This window comes from Chamaea fasciata, unplaced genomic scaffold (genome assembly GCF_029207755.1).
Source record: "Chamaea fasciata isolate MVZ Bird 193981 ecotype frontalis unplaced genomic scaffold, bChaFas1.0.hap1 SCAF_6, whole genome shotgun sequence".
Taxonomy (NCBI): Eukaryota; Metazoa; Chordata; class Aves; order Passeriformes; family Sylviidae; genus Chamaea; species Chamaea fasciata.
In genome coordinates, this window is record NW_027094091.1 from 69,773,168 (window position 1) to 69,790,748 (window position 17,581).

Below are 17,581 nucleotides of genomic sequence, written 5' to 3' on the forward strand. Positions count from 1 at the left end.
TTTGTTTTGATTTTAAAATCTGGTATTAGTGATTGCTCACAAACTGGTGCTGGGTTAATAGTTCGGGTGGCTGTGAGGCTCGAGCAGTGTGTTCTTTTTGAACCTTTCGTATGATTCAAAAACGGGTTTAATGTTACTAAATAAATGCCATCTCACCTTTGGCATGCACTTAGTATGAAAAAAATTCTCAACTCTCTGTGCTGCCTGTGTCCAACACCCTTCAAGGATGGAGCCTAAAATGATAGAGGAGCTCTTGCTTTAATTCTGAAATGCATGGCCAGGATAAAACATGGGCTAGAACATGGATTTTATATCACACTGATCTTCCAGAGAAGGAAAATGAGCGTGGAATTTCCGCTGACTCCTCTGGGAATCACTCCAAGGGTGCTGGTGCTGGAGGGTTAGTAAATGGGGATGTTTTTCCCCAAAACTGTGGTGTTTCCCCAAAGCCCAGACACCTCCATGGAGACTGGAGGCCCATCCATGGAAGAGGTGGAATTCCATCTGCAAACCTACTCTCTAGGCACCCGGCAGCTGGATCAGTAACATCTGTTTCTCCAAAATGTGCGCAGTGCTGCAATATTACTTTTTTCCAGCATTCCTCTAATGTGTAGTATTTTTTGATATGCCAAGTATGTCGAGGCCATAAATACTTTAACATGCAGAGGATGTGAAAAGAGGGAGGTTTGTCCATTTGGATGCCTTTCCCCTTCCCTGCCAGAGGGACCTGGCAGAGTGTGTGAGCATGGTGGGACTTGGGACGGGAGCCTGCAGTGACAGGACAAGGGGGATTGCCTTCAGCTGTCAGAGGGCAGGTGAGATGGGATATTGGGAAGGAGTTCTTCCCTGTGAGGATGGTGAGACACTGGCATAAACTGATGAGGGGGATCATGGGCAAGCTCAACAACTTGAGAATCTTTTTGAAAAGAAACCCGGAGAATCTGTTGATTCTTGCCAAAATATGGAAGCCGTGTGGCATGGGAAATGATATCCACCCAAGGAACTGAAGGTGTAACGCTGGAGCTGCACAAACTTAGGATCAGCATCCGCCCACTGTGGCTGACTTTTGGGGGAGGCCAGCAAAGGGAAATGTGCTTCAGGCAAAGCATACTTCTTCGCTTTCATTTTTCTTCCAATAAATCAACCAGTGTTCGGTGCAACTCCAAAAGCCTTTTGCCTTTGGATTGGAAAGTGGAGCAGCAGGTAGGTGTGACGCAGGTTTTGCACAGTCACCAAACTGAGCCCACCTTAAGCCAACAGAGAGGGTGAAAGGTGGCAGTGTTTTGAGGCTGAATCAGTGTTTTCAGACGATGCAGCACCTCTTTCATAAAAGCATGTTTCTATCGACTCCTTAAGAAGTTTAGACTGGAGGGCTGTCTCCAGAACCTGCCCCCTCCCCGTTCCAGGTCCCAGGTGTTTGTCTTGGCAGGAGGCAGTGTCTGCTCGGCCGGGGTTGGATATTACATTGAGGGAACACAGAGCTCTTGATGCTTTTCAATAGGGCTTCTATTTAGGTAGGGGTGGGATAGAGCTGTCAGCCACCTGTGATTGTCCAGCGGGGAAAAAAGGAGGGATAAGGAGTGGGGGTAGAGCCCTGGAAACGTTTTCCAATTCCATCCATGGAACGATGAGAAGAAAGTGTTTTCTGGGAGGCAGAATCTTGTGTTGGTTTGACGGTTGAGTCCTTTGCTGCAGTCCAGGCATTGGACTGGATGCAGAAATCGAGGACGATACCTGCCGAAACCGTGTGGGACGGGACAAGGAACTTCTGAACTGAACCTCCCTCGTGTGGAGAGCCTTGTAAGAGATTTCCCTACAAACTGAATGGTCAGGGTGTGGCCCGAAGTGAGAATTTATCCAGGTATTCTGATTCTGACACTTGGGGTAGTTCTCGTATATTCCAGATACGTATTTGTGCATTTAATTTTTAATGTGTGAGGGGTGGTTGATTAATTTAGTGTCCGTAGAATGGAAGTTTAGTTTCAATGGCCTTAAGCCGAAGGACGAGAGGTCTGTATGAGGTATAGGAAGAAATCCTTCCCTGTGAGGGTGGTGAGGCCCTGGCACAGGCTCCCCAGAGCAGCTGTGGCTGCCTCATCCCTGGAAGTGTTTGAGGTCAGGTTGGACAGGGCTCGGAGCGACCTGGACTAGTGGAAGGTGTCTCTGCCCATGGCAGGGGATAGAACAAGTTGATCTTTAAAGTCCCTGCTAACCCAAATCTGTCCATGATTCCATGGTTCTGGGTGGGAAACACGGGGAGTCTGTTTTGGATGCTTGTAGGAAACGGAGCTGAAGCTGGACCATGGCAGAGTCCCTCTCTATTGGATAGACCGAACCTCTGTTGGTCTTCATGAAAGTGAAGGATACTTGGCTTCTCTTGGTCAAATAAAGGCTTCTTCTGCCCCACCACATGTTTTGCAGAATGGAAGGGGGAAGAGAAAACATTTGGAGAAATCTCCAGGCGTTGAAATTCCTGATGTACAGATCCTGTCTGTTTTCCTATGTTGGTTTCCTATGCTGAGCAAGCTCCAACCTGCTTATTAATCTGCTTCCACTTACTGACAGCCTGCTCTGTTTGGAGGTGCATGTAGAGCCTTGAATGTGATGTTAGGTTTCAGATTTTTAAGCTTATATCTCCCCTATTTCAACTCTTCCCAGTGAAGACCCAGCACGTGGTGTTTCCAAATTACTGTGTATGACAGAGGGATGTGCAGATCCTGAGGCAGACAAAGGATGTCTGAAATACAAATGAAGATTTTCCTGTAGAGAGATGCAGGGAAGCTCTGTGCATCTTGAATTCCCATATTGTGTTGCTGGTTTGCTTAAAGCCACTTTGCAGATCTGTTCTCTCACTGTTCAGAGCTGGTTTAGGAGAAACAGCTGCTAATTAACGCCTCAGTTCCCCAGGGTGTCACAACAGTGTTTGAAAAACTGTTTCTTTGTAGTACAAAGGCACTAAGGACAGTTTAAAAGCACGACTTAGAGCATGATCTTCTTTTTGAGAGATTCTGTGTCTTAAAAAACCACAAGGTGTTCACAATACAGACAGCAGCAGAGTTTGGGATGGAGAATGGGAGCAGAAGGTGAGAGCATCCTCTGGCCTCCTGGTGTTGACCATGGGATGGGTTTAACAACCCAGAGCCTTTCCCACTCTCCTGTGATCAGTTTTAGAAGCACATGATAATGGCCATCAGTGTGACTGCTGAACAGACTTCCTGACATTTTGAGGGTGGCCTTTCCAAAGCTCACCTGGGAATTAGCCGCCTCACCCACACTGCAAACCGCAAGAAAACGGGGCATTTGACTTCCTAAAATACTTTTGGAAATCCCACCCATAATGTTTAATACTGAAGGTAAATGTGGCCATTAATGGACACTTCACAGCTCTTCGTTGTGCTCCCTGAATGAAGGGTTCTTTCCTCTTTCCCTCCAAACACCCCATGCATATTTATAGGGAATCATGTTCTCCCTTAAATGCTGTTGATTTTGGCTCAGGAAGTGATTCCTCAGTTCAACCTGCCCTTGCAGATTATTTTCTCAAGGCTTCATATTGTTTCTTATTCCCTTATTCTTGTCTGCATCTTTTGCTTTAGAAAAAAAACAGATAAAAATGTATTTTCCAGATTTTTCTTCATCCATGGATGGTCCCGTAAAGGATATAAGGTTTGGTGTCCTCTGGGAAGCCCTCCTAGGTGGGCTGCCTGGGCCAGACTGGGTTTGGCCTGGCTCCCACTTACCTTTTATTATGAACTCCAGCCGCGCTTGCTGTTGCATCTCTCTAACTCCATAGGATTCCCTCTGTTTGCTCCGCACCACTTCTTCTGGATCGAGGGGGACAGGGAAAACTGCAGGGATGAAAGGAATTAATGCTCAGAAGTCATTTAGACAGATACAGATACTGGGGAGCAAGGTAGATGCAGATGGGGTTCTGATGGGACTTGGGGCAAGTTTCTTCTGGCTTCTCCCCTGGGAAAGCCAAGGAGTTAATCCACTTCCCTGAGCCTCAGGGTTGAGATGGTGCTGGGAGCAGGCGGGTTTATTCCAGCCAAATGCCCCAAAGGCTGCTTTTGGATTTTGGTGGTCCTGTTGTCTTCCCTTTTTCACAGAATCCTGAGGACAGCTCTGGAGAACTCCGCAGTAGCACAGATTCCAACCTACCTCCTTCGGTGGATGGAAATTTTGAATGTCATTAATTTAGAAGAAAAAAAGTAGTAAAATTAATAGCATTCCAAGATTGGAGGCTGCTTTCCCGGATTGCTCCATCAGTGTGCTTTTGTGGAAAAAAAGAAATTTCCACTACATACTTTTTTCTTGAAAATCCACCACAGCCTTTTCCTCAAGGGAGCCTTGAAAAATACGTGCTCCGAGCACCTCCCCAGACATCTCTCCGTCTTGGGGGCAAGGAAGCGCTGGGTTGGCACTACAGTTTACAGGGAGGATTCACTTGAAAATGCATAACCTGCTTCTGCCCCTTTGTCTCCATTCATTTGGAAAACTTCAAGCTCTTTTTATTGGTGAAATTTTGGGGGGGGGTTGGTAAAAAGAAATGTTTGGGTTACAGTAGTATTCCAAGCATTTTGTGCTTCCTCCCCTCTCGGTGTTTGTTTTCAGGTTCTCAGGCGGGGTCTTTAGGCTCTAAAATTACCTATGGACATGTTTCCTCCCTTACTAGGCTGGAATGATCAGAACTGATGAGGATGAATACTTCATTGAGCCTTTGGAAAGGGGAAAGCAAATGGAAGAGGAGAAGGGAAGAATCCACATGGTGTACAGGCGGTCGGCGGTAGCGCAGCATCCCACCGACATGCTCCCTGATGTCCACACAGAAGGTACAGTACCCCGTGGGTGTTGCTTGCAGATCTGTTCCAGGTGACTCCAACCTATGGAAGCTTTTGAAAGGCTGTACAAGTCCTGTTTAAAGTCTGGGTCCTGTTTCTTTCTGAGTAACAGCGAAATTGTGCCAATTTGTTGTTTACCTCCTCCTGCTGGTCACAGTGAAAGCGGTCTGAAGGCAGTTGTGTTGATGGGACATGTTTTGTCACATCCAAGAATTCCCCTCTGCCTTGAAGATAATGCGGTTGGTCCATCTGAGAATAATTACCATGTCTGAGGAGAACTGTTGTCATGTAGTTTAATCCATTTGCTTGTGTGTCTTTTTAATGTTACACGAATCCTCATAAGCCGAGCCATTGCATATTGAAGATTGAGGGGTTTGAAGCTCAGGGCTCAGGATGAAAGAGCTCTGCCTTTATTTCAGCATCTTTCAGCTTCTCACATTCCTGTGTTTACATTGCGTTCACGTGTTGTTGAAACTGGAAAGGGTTTGGGAAACAAAAGAAGTACTTATAACGCTCAGAACTAGAGGTGCTTGGCTTTTGGTACCCCCAGAAGGCCATTCCAGTTTAGCTCGTGCATCTGGGGGGGTTTAGCCTGGAGAAGAGGAGGTTCAGGGAGACCTTTTCTGAAAGGAGGTCAGAACTCCCAGAATGGAGGTTGTAGCCAGGTGGGATTCAGTCTCCTCTCCCAGGTAAAAAGTGACAGGTCAAGAGGACGTGGCCTCAAGTTGCACCAGGGCAGGTTTAGATTGGATATTAGGAACAATTTCTTCATGGAAAGGCTTGTCCAGCCCTGTCACAGGCTGCTGAGGGCCGTGGAGGAGTCACCATCCCTGGAGGCATTTAAAACTCATGTAGATGTGGTGCTTGGGGACACGGGTTAGCGGTAGCCTTGGCGGTGCTGGGGAAATAGCTGAACTCGATCTTGGAGGGCTTTTCCAAGCTGAAGATTTCACGACCAAGGTTAAAGCAGGGTGCTCAAGCCTGTGGCACCTGAGGAAATGTTTGCAGTGGTTGTCAGTCAGCTCAGCTGTTGCATGAGCTGCATATTGATGCCATGAAAATGTTCCTCTTTTCTCTCTGTCCTTACTCCCCCGCCGGAGTGCTTGGGCTCAAGGCAGCAATGCAGAGTACGGTCTGCTCACACTTTGGGAGTCCAGCCAGCATACACGAGAATCCAAATTTTCAGTAACAGATGACAGATGACTCAACAAAGCAGCCGTTAAGATAAAAAAGCACTTGAAATTGTTGTTGTCAGTTAAGTCACCAAAAACTGGAGACAGTGTGACAGCCTTTCTCGGCAGTGACACAGGACACGCTGTGTCATGTTTTCCCTACAAAAAGTCAGTTTTCTAAGAGGGAGAGTTCCAGCTCCAGCTATGGGGAAGGAGCTTGCAGTCTGACAGGACGTCTGGTATTCCTGCAGGATTTGACAGCGTTTGAGGCTCGGTTGGACATTGCTCAGACAATGGGACAGCGTGAGCGTAGGAGTTGTAAGTCGAAAAGCCTGAGAGCAAGGTTTTAGTGGTGATCACAGTACTGTGCGCTCTTGATCGGTTTGTATCCGGCCTTCTCGTGGAAGTCAGCACACCTGCCCACTTCTCTTGCCCTGTTTCCTTTATGGCTGTCTCTTTGATGAAGCCTCACTGAGCTGTCCTAAGTGGGAGCCAGAAATCCGGGGTTCGGGGGAAGGTATTGGGATGCCTCGAGCTGCCGGGTAGCGTGGGTTCAGCCTTCCCACCCTGCAGCAGCATCCTGTGCTGATTTCCATCCATGGATGGTATCCACGGCTCTGGACAGCCTCTTTAGGGCATGACAGTGGCAATTTGCATGTATTGTTTCCATAATTTGCTTTGTGCAGGGACTGGTTTCTTTAGAAGCCTTACGGGAGCCACTGAAGAAATCAGATTGTAAATTCTGCCCCAGTCCTGTGGTGAGTTTTTCTTTGTGTGTGTGCACACCCAGTTTAGGCCCCTGGAAGGATTTCCTTCTTAATTATTGCCTTTTTATACCTCTGTCTTTCCAGTCATTCTGGTGTGAGTAGGATCTCTTGCATATGAATGGGTCTGAATATCTGGGGTTTGTTTTGATACCAGGGAACTGTATTTGGTATCTTTTGTGCTTAGAAAATGCCTCTGCTCTCACTCAGTGATATCAGGGAGATGTAGATAATTTTCCATATTTTGACAGGCTGTTGGCAGGATTCGCTCTTTGTACATCACATGTAAACTGCTGATTCAAAGGATCTTGTTTGACTGTATTCCTTGGAATCTGAAATCTCTTCTGCTAGGTGTGGCAGTGCGAGGAAGCAGTACATCTTGACCAACAAATGTTTAAATCATTTTATTAGCCCAAAATCCTACTTGGTCCTTGTGATGTCCATTGGACAGGGTGTTTGCTGGTTTGAAGTGTTGAGCTCAGGTTGTTTCCCCTGGACGAAAGAAGCTCTTCCTCTTCTGTGGGGTGGAAGGCATGGCCTCCCATGGGAAGTCCCAGCTATTGAAAAAACATTTCAATGTAGTGGGATGTGACACTGGACATTTGTTTTTAAGCATCTGGTCTGGTCTGGGAATCATATCACAGAGCAGGACAGTGTCTAGAGGTCTCCCTGGGTGTAAATACCCGTGACAGTCTCCTGACAGCTTTTCCATGTCAGATTGCCCTGGGATGACATTTGTAAGCTCAACTTCCCCAGTCATTTAAGTCTTGATCCTAAAGACACTGAACATCTGTGCTTCTCATTTGGGTTGAGTACTACGGGTAGTCAGCATTCATGTTGTGTTACTCCCAAGTACTGTCTCTTAAATCAAAAAATACTTGTCCTTAAGGGCAAAAAGAAACAAAGGCAAAGTCTCTATGTTGGGGGTGAAGGGTCTCAGGGACAGAGAGCAAATGAGCTGTGCAGACAGGGCTGGAAAAAATAGAACAGTGTCATCTTAAAAACATGATTTAAATGAATCCTTACGATTTTCTCACCGAAATAGCTTTTTACTCAGGAATGGAAGGAAATGCTCTCAGGACAAGGGAGGTTTTGGAGGTATAACAGTGATGCTACTCTGTCTGGGTGGGATGAAAAGAAGCTGTTCCTTGTTGATCAGCTGAGAAACATCAATGAAATGTGTGATCATTAACCTTATTCTTTGAAAGCGCTCAAGACGCAGGAGAAACAGGCAAAGCACCTGTAGAATTTACAATCAAATTGGCACCTAGGAGACCTTCTGTGCAAATCCTACTGAATTTGGCTCAGGAGTGTGTTAAAATAAAACCCAGACTATGTTTCAGAAACATAAAAGCCTGATCCAAGTGCAGTGGAATCAGTGGGAACACTCAGACTGACATGGTGAGGCAGGGTTTGGGTCATGTGCTGCTCGAGCTGATAACTGAGTATTCGATTTATCTTTCCTCCTGTTTCTTCATCTGTCATTTTTTCTTTGCCCTTTTGTATGGTGGAATGATGACAACCAGCCCTGAGCTTAGCGGTTCATACAGCGTTGGTAACGTACTCGGAGCTTTCCTATTTCATCCTTCTCTTCACACCGTAGTATTTTTTAAATTACAGCCTATTCACCCAGCAAGCACTTGAGATGAAAGTATTTTTTGTAATTACTTCCTAACAGTGGGAAACAAGGAGTAGGAGCCTTTATCTCCTAGCTTCCTTTCAGAATTTTCATTTTCCCCCAAGAACCAAAGTGCTTGTGTGTCTGATGGGGTTGCCATGGCACTGGCGTCGAGTGTCTTTGTCCCAGGTGGGAAACATGTAGGAGGAAGAAATGATTTGGGAATTGGTCCTGGTTGCCTGGGAATGAAACCCTGGAATAGAAGGTAGAAGAATGGGAAGACTATTGCCTGCTTGGGAGACCTCCCTCTGCACTTCCCCAGGCACATGAGTGGTTCTCAGGGACACTGTCGTGCCGGAGGGTGTCTCAACTCTTTCTCAGCAGAATTTCTCATGACCTGTGTTCTGGTCGAGGATATTTTGGATGCTGCACAGCCCACCACACAAGTTTGTGCATCAGAACAATGGGGAAGATGGAAATGATTTATGTGTAGGCTCATTACAGCATGTTGTGTAGCATCCTCTGTTTGGTATGGACATTTTTTGTATAACCACAGAATCCCAGCATGGTCTGGGTTGGAAGGGACCTTAAGGATCATCTTTCTCCACCCCCTGCCATGGGCAGGGACACCTTCCACTGTTCCCAGCTTGCTTCAAGGCCCATCCAACCTGGCCTTGGACACTCCCAGAGATGAGGCAGCTCCTTTGGGCAGCCTCTGCCATGGCCCCGCAACCCTCAGAGGGAAGAGTTTCTTCCTTATACCTGGTCAAAAGGCTCACTCCAGCTCTCTTGCAGTCCCCCGAGAAAGGCCACCAATAACTTGAATTGATGGCAATAACCTGTGTTGTCTAAGGATGTCCTGTTCTTTGTTCAGTGCTTCTGCAGCTTTTGCTTTTAGTTTAGCCTTCTTCTCTTAAATTGAAACTTCAGTGGGTTCTCTGAAGTTCTTCCCTGAATATAGTTTGTGGGCTTGGGTTTTTTCGTTTGTTTTCAGGTAACAGTTTGCTGAAGTAATCAAATAGAACAGGAGGAGCACAGTGTGGTATAAAAGAAAAGGAGTGTTGGTGCTGGATGTATAGGAGGCAAAGGCAAACTTTATCGTGAGGAAAAGCTTGCAAATTTTTTAAGAAAGGAAAGCTTGAGCAGGAGTGGATCAGAAGGTGCGCTGAAGTGACTGATGTGCTCTGTCTGTGTCGGGGAGGTGGTGCCTGATGATGAGAGCAGGAGCATCCATCTGCTTAAGTCGTCTTCTGTTCTTGGCAATAACAAAGGAAAATGATTTTTAAATAAAACCAAGAATAAAGACCTCGTTCCAACTGCAGGCACCCAGCGCCAGAGTAGTAAAACACACAGAAAAAAAATCTGTATGAAGGGAAAATTGAAAAAAATGGAGACAGGTCAGTACATTCAGTTTGTGGCCATTCCAAGACTCATACTGTTTTCCAATAAAAGCTCCCTGTGCCCCCAAATTGCATGGGAAGAAGAAAACTTTCAATGAACAGTAGCGCTAACAGACAGGAGAGGTTTTTAAATATTGTGTAAGCAGCTGGTTCTGTGTGAAGGATCCTGTTTGGTTTATAGGTGACGTTCTCCTGTAATCTGGGAGAGACATGCCAAGGTGAGGATCACCCTTGGGTGGTCCATGTAGTACTGAGGTCCCTTGCTTAGATGTGAAGTGGCTTTATTTCTACTGCTGAGTTTGACCAGAAGGGTGCACGTGAGATGGCTACAAGTGCTTTTCATGGACCAGGACAGACGCACCAGGATGGCACTCACTGAGGATATGGGAATGAGAATCAGAGGAGCTGCGTTATCAGGGGGAGTTCATGTGAATTAGAGGTCAGGAGCCAGAGGAAATGAATCCTCCCACGGCTTTGTGGGGGCTGAGGCTTGTTCATGTGTTTCACATGCGCATCCTACGAATTTAGGACTGAAATGAGAGCACCGAGACGCTCTCACTGGGAGCAAAGAGCCTCGTTCAATCAGTCAGTGTTCTACAGCAGGCTTTTGATGGGAAAATGAACTAAAACACTGCAGTTTGTGTCATAAGAGAAAAGAGTCGTTCCCATACCGTAAGACTCTTGCTGGACTTTCTCCTCCTGAATTTTCTGCAGTTTTAGCATTTTTCCCCACTCTCAGACACCTGGTTTTTAATGGGTTTGATGCTCAAGAAATTTATAGGAAGATTCCAGAAACAGCTTAAGAATCCAAACTAAGGGCAGTTGAATTCATTTATATCTTTGGAAATACCTGGATGAGACGTTAGCATCTTTGCTTTATGACAGAGAAGGAAGATGCATCTGGTGTGTTTAGAATGAGCAATTTTGGATGCCATGCTCCTGCTTGTGGTGGGGTCTGTGTAGGGATACAGTGGAGTAATTCTTGCTGTGCCCCATGTCCCAGAGCTCGCTACACCCTTCCCTTTATCCCTTCAAAACATGGCGTAGATGATAAGTAAATGATAAGTTATCTGGTTTGTTGTATGTAGGATGACACAGAATTGGGCAGCTGGAGCTGACAGGAATGCGAATGGAAGTTACTAACACGAGAACATCAGCCTCATACTTCACACTTCTCCCAGTGGACTGAGTTTCTTCAGATCCATTTCTGGGTTACACAAGTGCATAAATCTTTCCAAGATGCAATAGTAAAACACTGCAGAGTAACAGCGTGACCCAGCTGTTGTTTGCTAAGAAAACAGGGGGTTTTTTCTCCAGAATACTTTGCCTAATCATTCTTTGGAGTATTCCAACAACATGGGACAGGATCAGCCAGATAATTAGAGTTCTGAAGGTTATTAAAAGTCACACAAGTCTGAGTCTGCAGTTAGAGCTGGAAAGGAAGGAACTGATGTCTCAGCGAAGCTGACCTCTCGTGCGTGGTGGTGACAGGGAGAGGCTGACCTGTGGGAAATCCGTGTTGGATTCCATCAAATACCGTGTGGTTTGGGAAGAGAACCCAGGCAGGGATGAAGGGCTTAGCTGGCTTGAACTTCATGAGTAGCCAAAGGAAGCGTTCCGTTGGTGTGTCTTCTTTCACAGCATTATTGGCAGGGCCTATTTCTAAACATTCCCTGGAAAAGTTTGAGGACCTATCCTCAAAGGAGGCATGCCCTCGTGTCCCCTTTGGCATTTTCCCTCTCCAGCCAGGTGACAGGCAGGCTGCTGCCTCCCAGCAGTTAGTGACTTGCCTGCAGAGAATAGGTTTGTCCTTCCTGTTGTTCCTGGCAACAGGCTCTGGCCATCAGGTGGCTGGAAACAGTAGGATTGTCCTTCTTCTCCCATATTTCTGCATAGGATGCCTAACAGTGGACCTAGATGTCTGGAGAAAACTGGATTCAGACACTGGCATCCTCCATGGAGGACGGGGAGTGATGGGTTGTGAGTGTGTGTGAAAATGCACACTTGGTTAGCAAGTGCTGTCTTTTTGTATGGAGTTACTATCCTGTGGCCATAAATGCGAAATCTGGATCACAGAGTTCGAATAATTTGCCAAGTAATTGTGTTCTGTAATCCTACAGACATCAAGTAATAAATCAACACCACCTGGTTATTGCAAATTAGAATAAAAACTTCCAAATACACTCATCATCTTGTGCAAAATGCTAATAATACTTAAAATCTTTCAGATAATAATTTTTTCAACTGCAACAGGGTTAAACACAGTGTAAACTGAGATTTTTAGTCTCTTCTGGAAACAGAAACAGGTGATGCAAGGCCATCCAAGGAACTTTGTGCTTTCTTAATGGGGAGCTCTGCTCTGCCTTTCCTGTTCTCCTCACTAATAGCTCCAGAGAACATAAAGTCACAATTTCCAGGAGGAATAGTAGTTGTGCTTTTTCTCTCCTTGACACTAAATCTGTTAGAGCTATTAAAGTGAGAGGCAGTGGTGACTCTGTTAATTATTTACAGGAGTCAGACCAGTGGGAGTCAGAGATGGGCCTGTGGTTGCCCTTGAGCATCAGAATAACCTCTGGGCCTGTAGAGTTTGGACGTGTTTCCTCTGTTTCATGTCAAAGCTAATGCTGTCGTACTTCACCTATTAGTGTGTACCCTGTTCCCTCCTGTCCCGGCTCTTCTGCGCTGTGTTTCCAAGTGCTGGGGGGTGGTACAGTGGGATTTGAGAAGGTCTGTGCAGGCAGAGGGTGAGGCTTTGTGGGTTTGGGGGTTTCTGCAGCACGGACCGGCTTCACACTGCCAGAGGGAAGGGTTAGATGGGACTTTGGAGGAAGTTGTCCCCTCTGGAGCTGGCGAGGCCCTGGCACAGGCTGTCCAGAGAAGCTGTGGCTGCCCCATGCCTGGAAGTGTCCAGGGCCAGGCTGGATGGGGCTTGGAGCGACCTGGGATAGTGGAAGGTGTCTGTATCCCAGGAGAAGAGAACCCTGGGGCAAGAGAAGGAGCTGCTGAGGATGTTTCCTGAGCAGAATCACTGGGGAGGCTGCTCTGCAAAATAGTGATTTTACTTTTCACTTGGGTCTTGGATTTGCTAACCACGTTAGGGAGCTAATTAGGAGCCAGCTACAGATTAGTATCTTTCCTTCCTTTTGTTTCTGGATGTAGATTTTCTTTTGCCTTTGAGTATTTGTGATTTGATGATGAAGATTCTTTGTGGGGTTTTTTTTTCCCCTTGCTTAGCACAGAAAGGAAGCTCAGGGCCAGCCCACAGTGAAACTGCATTCTGATCTTCCATGTTTCTTCACAACACAGAGGAAATATCTCAAATTTTACTTAAAATTCATGTTGTTGAACATGAAAAATTCAGCTGGTGCTTCTAGACTGAGAGCAATTCCGAGTAAATCTCTTTGCTTTCATTTGATATGAGGCAAAACCAGTTTTGAAAACTCCTGAGAAGTACCTTGGAGTGAAAGGGTTACTCATTTCACCCTGTGGCTTATGAAGAAACTCTAATTGATATCATCACAGATGATGTAACTAGTAGCATAATAGATTTTGTTGGCTTTCAGCAAAAGCCCTGTATTCCATAGATCTATGATAGCAATAAAAATCCAGTCCACAAAATAATTTATCACCTTATTTATTTACTTTTTGAATGCTGAGTTCTAACCAACAGGCAGTGAATATCCAAAAACCGTGTAATTAATTTTGGGAACTGTTTTAAATAGTTTGTCCTGACCAGTCCTTGAAAATGCACTGCCATATCCCTGGGGTCTGCTCAGGTTCTTCCATAGCCAACTCCATGTTCTTTTTATTCCTGATCACCGCTGAATTTGCAAACAGATGCATTTGTGCCTCTGCTTTGGTATTTTAATGGTATTTTTCAATTTGCGTTTGTGGGGTTGATTCTTGATTTATTTCAAGGCCCTTTTCTTAATCAGAGTTTTCCCTGCCAAGAATAAGTAGCAGTATAGTTTCATTACTTCCAGTACTTCAAAGCTTCCAAGTTTCTGATGCTGAGAACACTTAACTACTAGAAGTAAAAATCAGTCTTCCTTTAGTTAACGGTGCTCTTTAAGAGGGAGCACAAGGGGAGGTAAATCAATAAAAAGTATCTGTTCTTGGAGGGCTCGGCTGCACAGTGCCATGTTGTGGGGGTTGATTAGACACTTGGTTTAATTGGAGGAGGGCTGATGAAGTTCTGACCTCCTCAGAGCTGCTTCGTTTGCTCTTTGTCAGACATGCTCTTTTTTTTGGTTTGGTTTTTTTTTTCTGGAGAGACAGAATCATTCATTTTTTTACATCTGAAGTTTTTCAGGCCGCTTGGAAAAATGGGACAATGAAAGCCATCTGGGCATCCCATCCACTTCCATTTGGAAACATCTGCATTGTTATTAGGAACATCTCACCAGCACTGCAGTGAGCAGATGTGTTCTCTTTCCATCTCTAGGCTCACTTAGAATTTCTGATATTGAGAGAAATTTGTTAGGCACCGAACCCCAAATGCCTGTTTCTTGATCAGGCCCTCTAATACCACTTAGGATGTTTGTTCCCGTGTGAAGAAGAAACCTGTGGCATTTGAGGAAGGAAGCGATGGAGGAAAGCCAGCAATGTCTCCTGCAGGTCATTCCATGCCTTTATTTGTAGGATTTAAAGCTGAGCACTTGTATTCTTGAGCCTTTGCCACGCAGGTCGACTCACAGCTGTTCATCAGATGTGAGATGCTTCATGGAAATCCAGAGTCCTCTGCCTCCAGCTGCCCTGCCTCCATTCTCAAAGCCTTAAGAAATTAGACTTTAAACTTCTTTAAAGAGAGAGAACCCCCTGCGTTGAATTTACCATCCTATTTCTGAACCTCGCAGGTGATGGCACAGTGTACAGGTGTTGCAGCTGCCAGCATCTCCATATAACTCCGTATTCTGCAGTCCCTGTGCAAGTTCCCAGTGAGAGTGGTGAGGCACTGGCACAGGTAAACGATAAGATTGTGTCTGCAATGGCAGGGAAGCTGAGGCAGAATCTGGAAAGCCACGCCGCTGGACAGTGAGGTCCCTCAGGTGCTTTTCTGTGGAAGAGCAGAACTGAACAGCCAAGAGCATCCGTGAAACCTTTTCGGTACTTGGGACATAATAAGCTGCTTCCAGCATCTTCTGTGAAGGCTTATTTGGGATGCTGATTATATTTACAGCTTGAGTGGGATATTCAGAGACACTGCAGGGTATTACCCCCAGCTCGAAGTGGTTAGGTTGATGCCCACAGTTTGGAAGTGGCTGTTCCACAGTGGCAGAGCTTCTCTCCAAATCACACTTTGCAAATCCCAAGAAGATGCTCTGTCTCGGTAGTGACTTGGATGTTATTTGTTCTTCAGGATTTTCGGGTCAGCAGTATGGTGATCTTCGTGCTCAGCTGGGTTTTTGAAGCTGTTCGTTGTCCCAGCCCAAGACCCCCTTGGTGCAGATCAGCCTGGGGTTTTGGGACACCCCCTTCCTCTGCTCATGTGGTCTCTGGGTAGGATGGCCTTGTGCATATTTTTGCTGTTATCTTGGACACTCTCGTGGTCCGTGGACTGTTGGGAAATAGCTTGGGCTTGGAGACATTTGTTGCTCTTGGAATGCTGACTTACACTGCGTTCATGGAAAAAAAGGCAGGAGCCCGAGTTCAACAGCATTCAGTGACAGTTTATAGTTGGAGCTTTTCCTTTATATTTATGCCAGTGGAATTTTGAGAAATGGCTGAAATTCCATGTGGCGAGAAAGAGAGGCTTATTATCCGTGACTAATGCTTGGATACACTTTTTCAATTTGGTATTATTTGCTGTTGTGCCACTTCTGCTCTTGTGCTCCATTGGTTGATTCTATTGTCTCCTAATTTTGAGCAGCCTTTCTCCCACCTTGGCCTGCCACTCTTGCGTCATTCCCGCTGCCACCTTCCTTTGGGAGTTCAGCCACCGCAACCACACTGTCAAACTGGGGTCCAGAGGCAGGATAAGCTCGCCGTGAGGGCTTAGTTAGTTAGTTAGGGGTTGAATCCAAGATCAGGGCTGTATTTTTGGATGACAGGATTGAAAATTGTACTCGTGATTGCTTTTGGTGCATAGGACTGTCTGTCTTGCTGCGTTTTCTGCCACACAATATTTGACTAAGCATTGTCTTCTTTGTAATTCTAAGTCATTAAATTTATTTATTTATTGAGGTCCCTTTATGTGCCTAAACTGAACACGTGGGCTGTTTTCTCCCCTTTTGCAGAGGAGAACTGTTTCCTTTTTGTCATATTTCTAGTCAGACCCATCGTATATTCAATGGAAAATTCTTCCTAAATCTTCTCCCCTCTCAGGTTCTTCTCCTTTTTATTATTATGCTTTTTCTCTCTGTCTCTGTTAGCTTTCCACCAGACTGGAGGGCTCATTAAAGCAACACTGTGCAGGAAATGGAGAGAGGTGCAAGAATGGGACCCAAAGAGGGAAAGTTGGCAGCTCTCCTCTCACAGGAAAATTCCTTGGATTTGAGGAGCAGCTTCATTGAGAGAGTGCTACTGAAGGGGCAGGAAACACTTGGTGAAGTGTCATTCCACAAATAAACGGCATTTTGGATACTCACACATTGTGATGAGGTCCTAGCAATAATGTTCCAATTTACTTGAAATAATTTGCACCGAGGAGTTGGAAACTCATGTTTTATCTGAGTGCTCTTGAGTGTCGGGAGACAGAGAAGGTGAATTCTGGATAGAAAGAATTAATAATTCACTACGGAAGATGCTTCCAGCAGGCCTCACCTCCCATGGCACACTGCAGGGATGAACCTTGCCGAAAAACTCCTCCTTAGTCACAGCTTTTTCAGGAGAAATAGTCTTTGAAAGAATGGTCTTTCAGGTCAGAACAGGAGAATTTATGATTATGACTCTGTGCTATTTTGGACGGGATTGGGATGGGGAAAAGGAGAGATCAAAATATCCTGTGTGGAAACAGTGCGAGTTAGATTCATAACACATCTGTGCGAGGTGCAGGAGAGGCTGGCACGCTCACAGGAATTTGGTGAGGTGGAAAGGAAAAAAAAAAAAAGTGCTTCATTGTGTAAGAGTCTATATGAAAAAAGGAAAGTATCAAGGGGGAGGTGGATCCATAATGAAAAAAATCTGTGTCAGTTTCTGAGGGCCAGTGTTCGGGCCTTGCAGAAAATTCTTCCCCCTCCCAAATGGCCACAGGAAAGTGTAGATGGCACTCTCATGTTTGCAAAGCAGTTCTGTGGGGTGACAGTGAAAATCAACCCTCCTGAGCTGCCTAGTTGCTGTGTTTTTTCACTAAAAATAGTGTGATGTCAGTATGTCCAGTGTCAGGCTGTGTGGTTTTTGTAAGTGCATCACAATTAATTACACTTCCTCTGCGTAATTATAGACAGAGCTGCGGGTAGGTGAGGTTCTGCTCCGTAAGGAATTGTGAGAATTGAGAGCTAGCTTTTACTTCAGGACTGTTCTCTCCCTGTCAGCCCTTCCAGTTTTAAAATCCTTCCTTCCAGAAAATGCTTGACTGGGAGACAGCTTTGACCGACTTTCTGTGATTTCACAAAATCTGCATGTGTGACGCTGAATACTATTTTTCAACGGAGAATCAGAATTTGTTGACCCAGCACAGCTAGCTGGAATGTATTTATAATCGCTCCCTTCATGTATTTTCTTTTTATTCCTCCAAAAAGAATTGCTACTTCAGAACCATTAATTCAGCCAGTTCTTGTGTACAAGCTCATTAAACAATTAAGGATTTCAGGTTGAGATAGGTTTGATGGGCAAATGAAACTCTGCTAAA

The 17,581-nt window shown here is 45.5% G+C and overlaps 1 protein-coding gene across 1 annotated transcript in view; it reads left to right on the plus strand.

Annotated features, from left to right (window-relative positions):
- Positions 1-17,581, plus strand: part of ADAMTS3 (ADAM metallopeptidase with thrombospondin type 1 motif 3) — a 57,389-nt gene that overhangs the window by 15,534 nt on the left and 24,274 nt on the right. Inside the window, exon 4 of the mRNA XM_066184717.1 lies at positions 4,673-4,829. Within this exon, the coding sequence (XP_066040814.1) occupies positions 4,673-4,829 (157 nt within the window). The remainder of the gene's footprint in view (positions 1-4,672; positions 4,830-17,581) is intronic.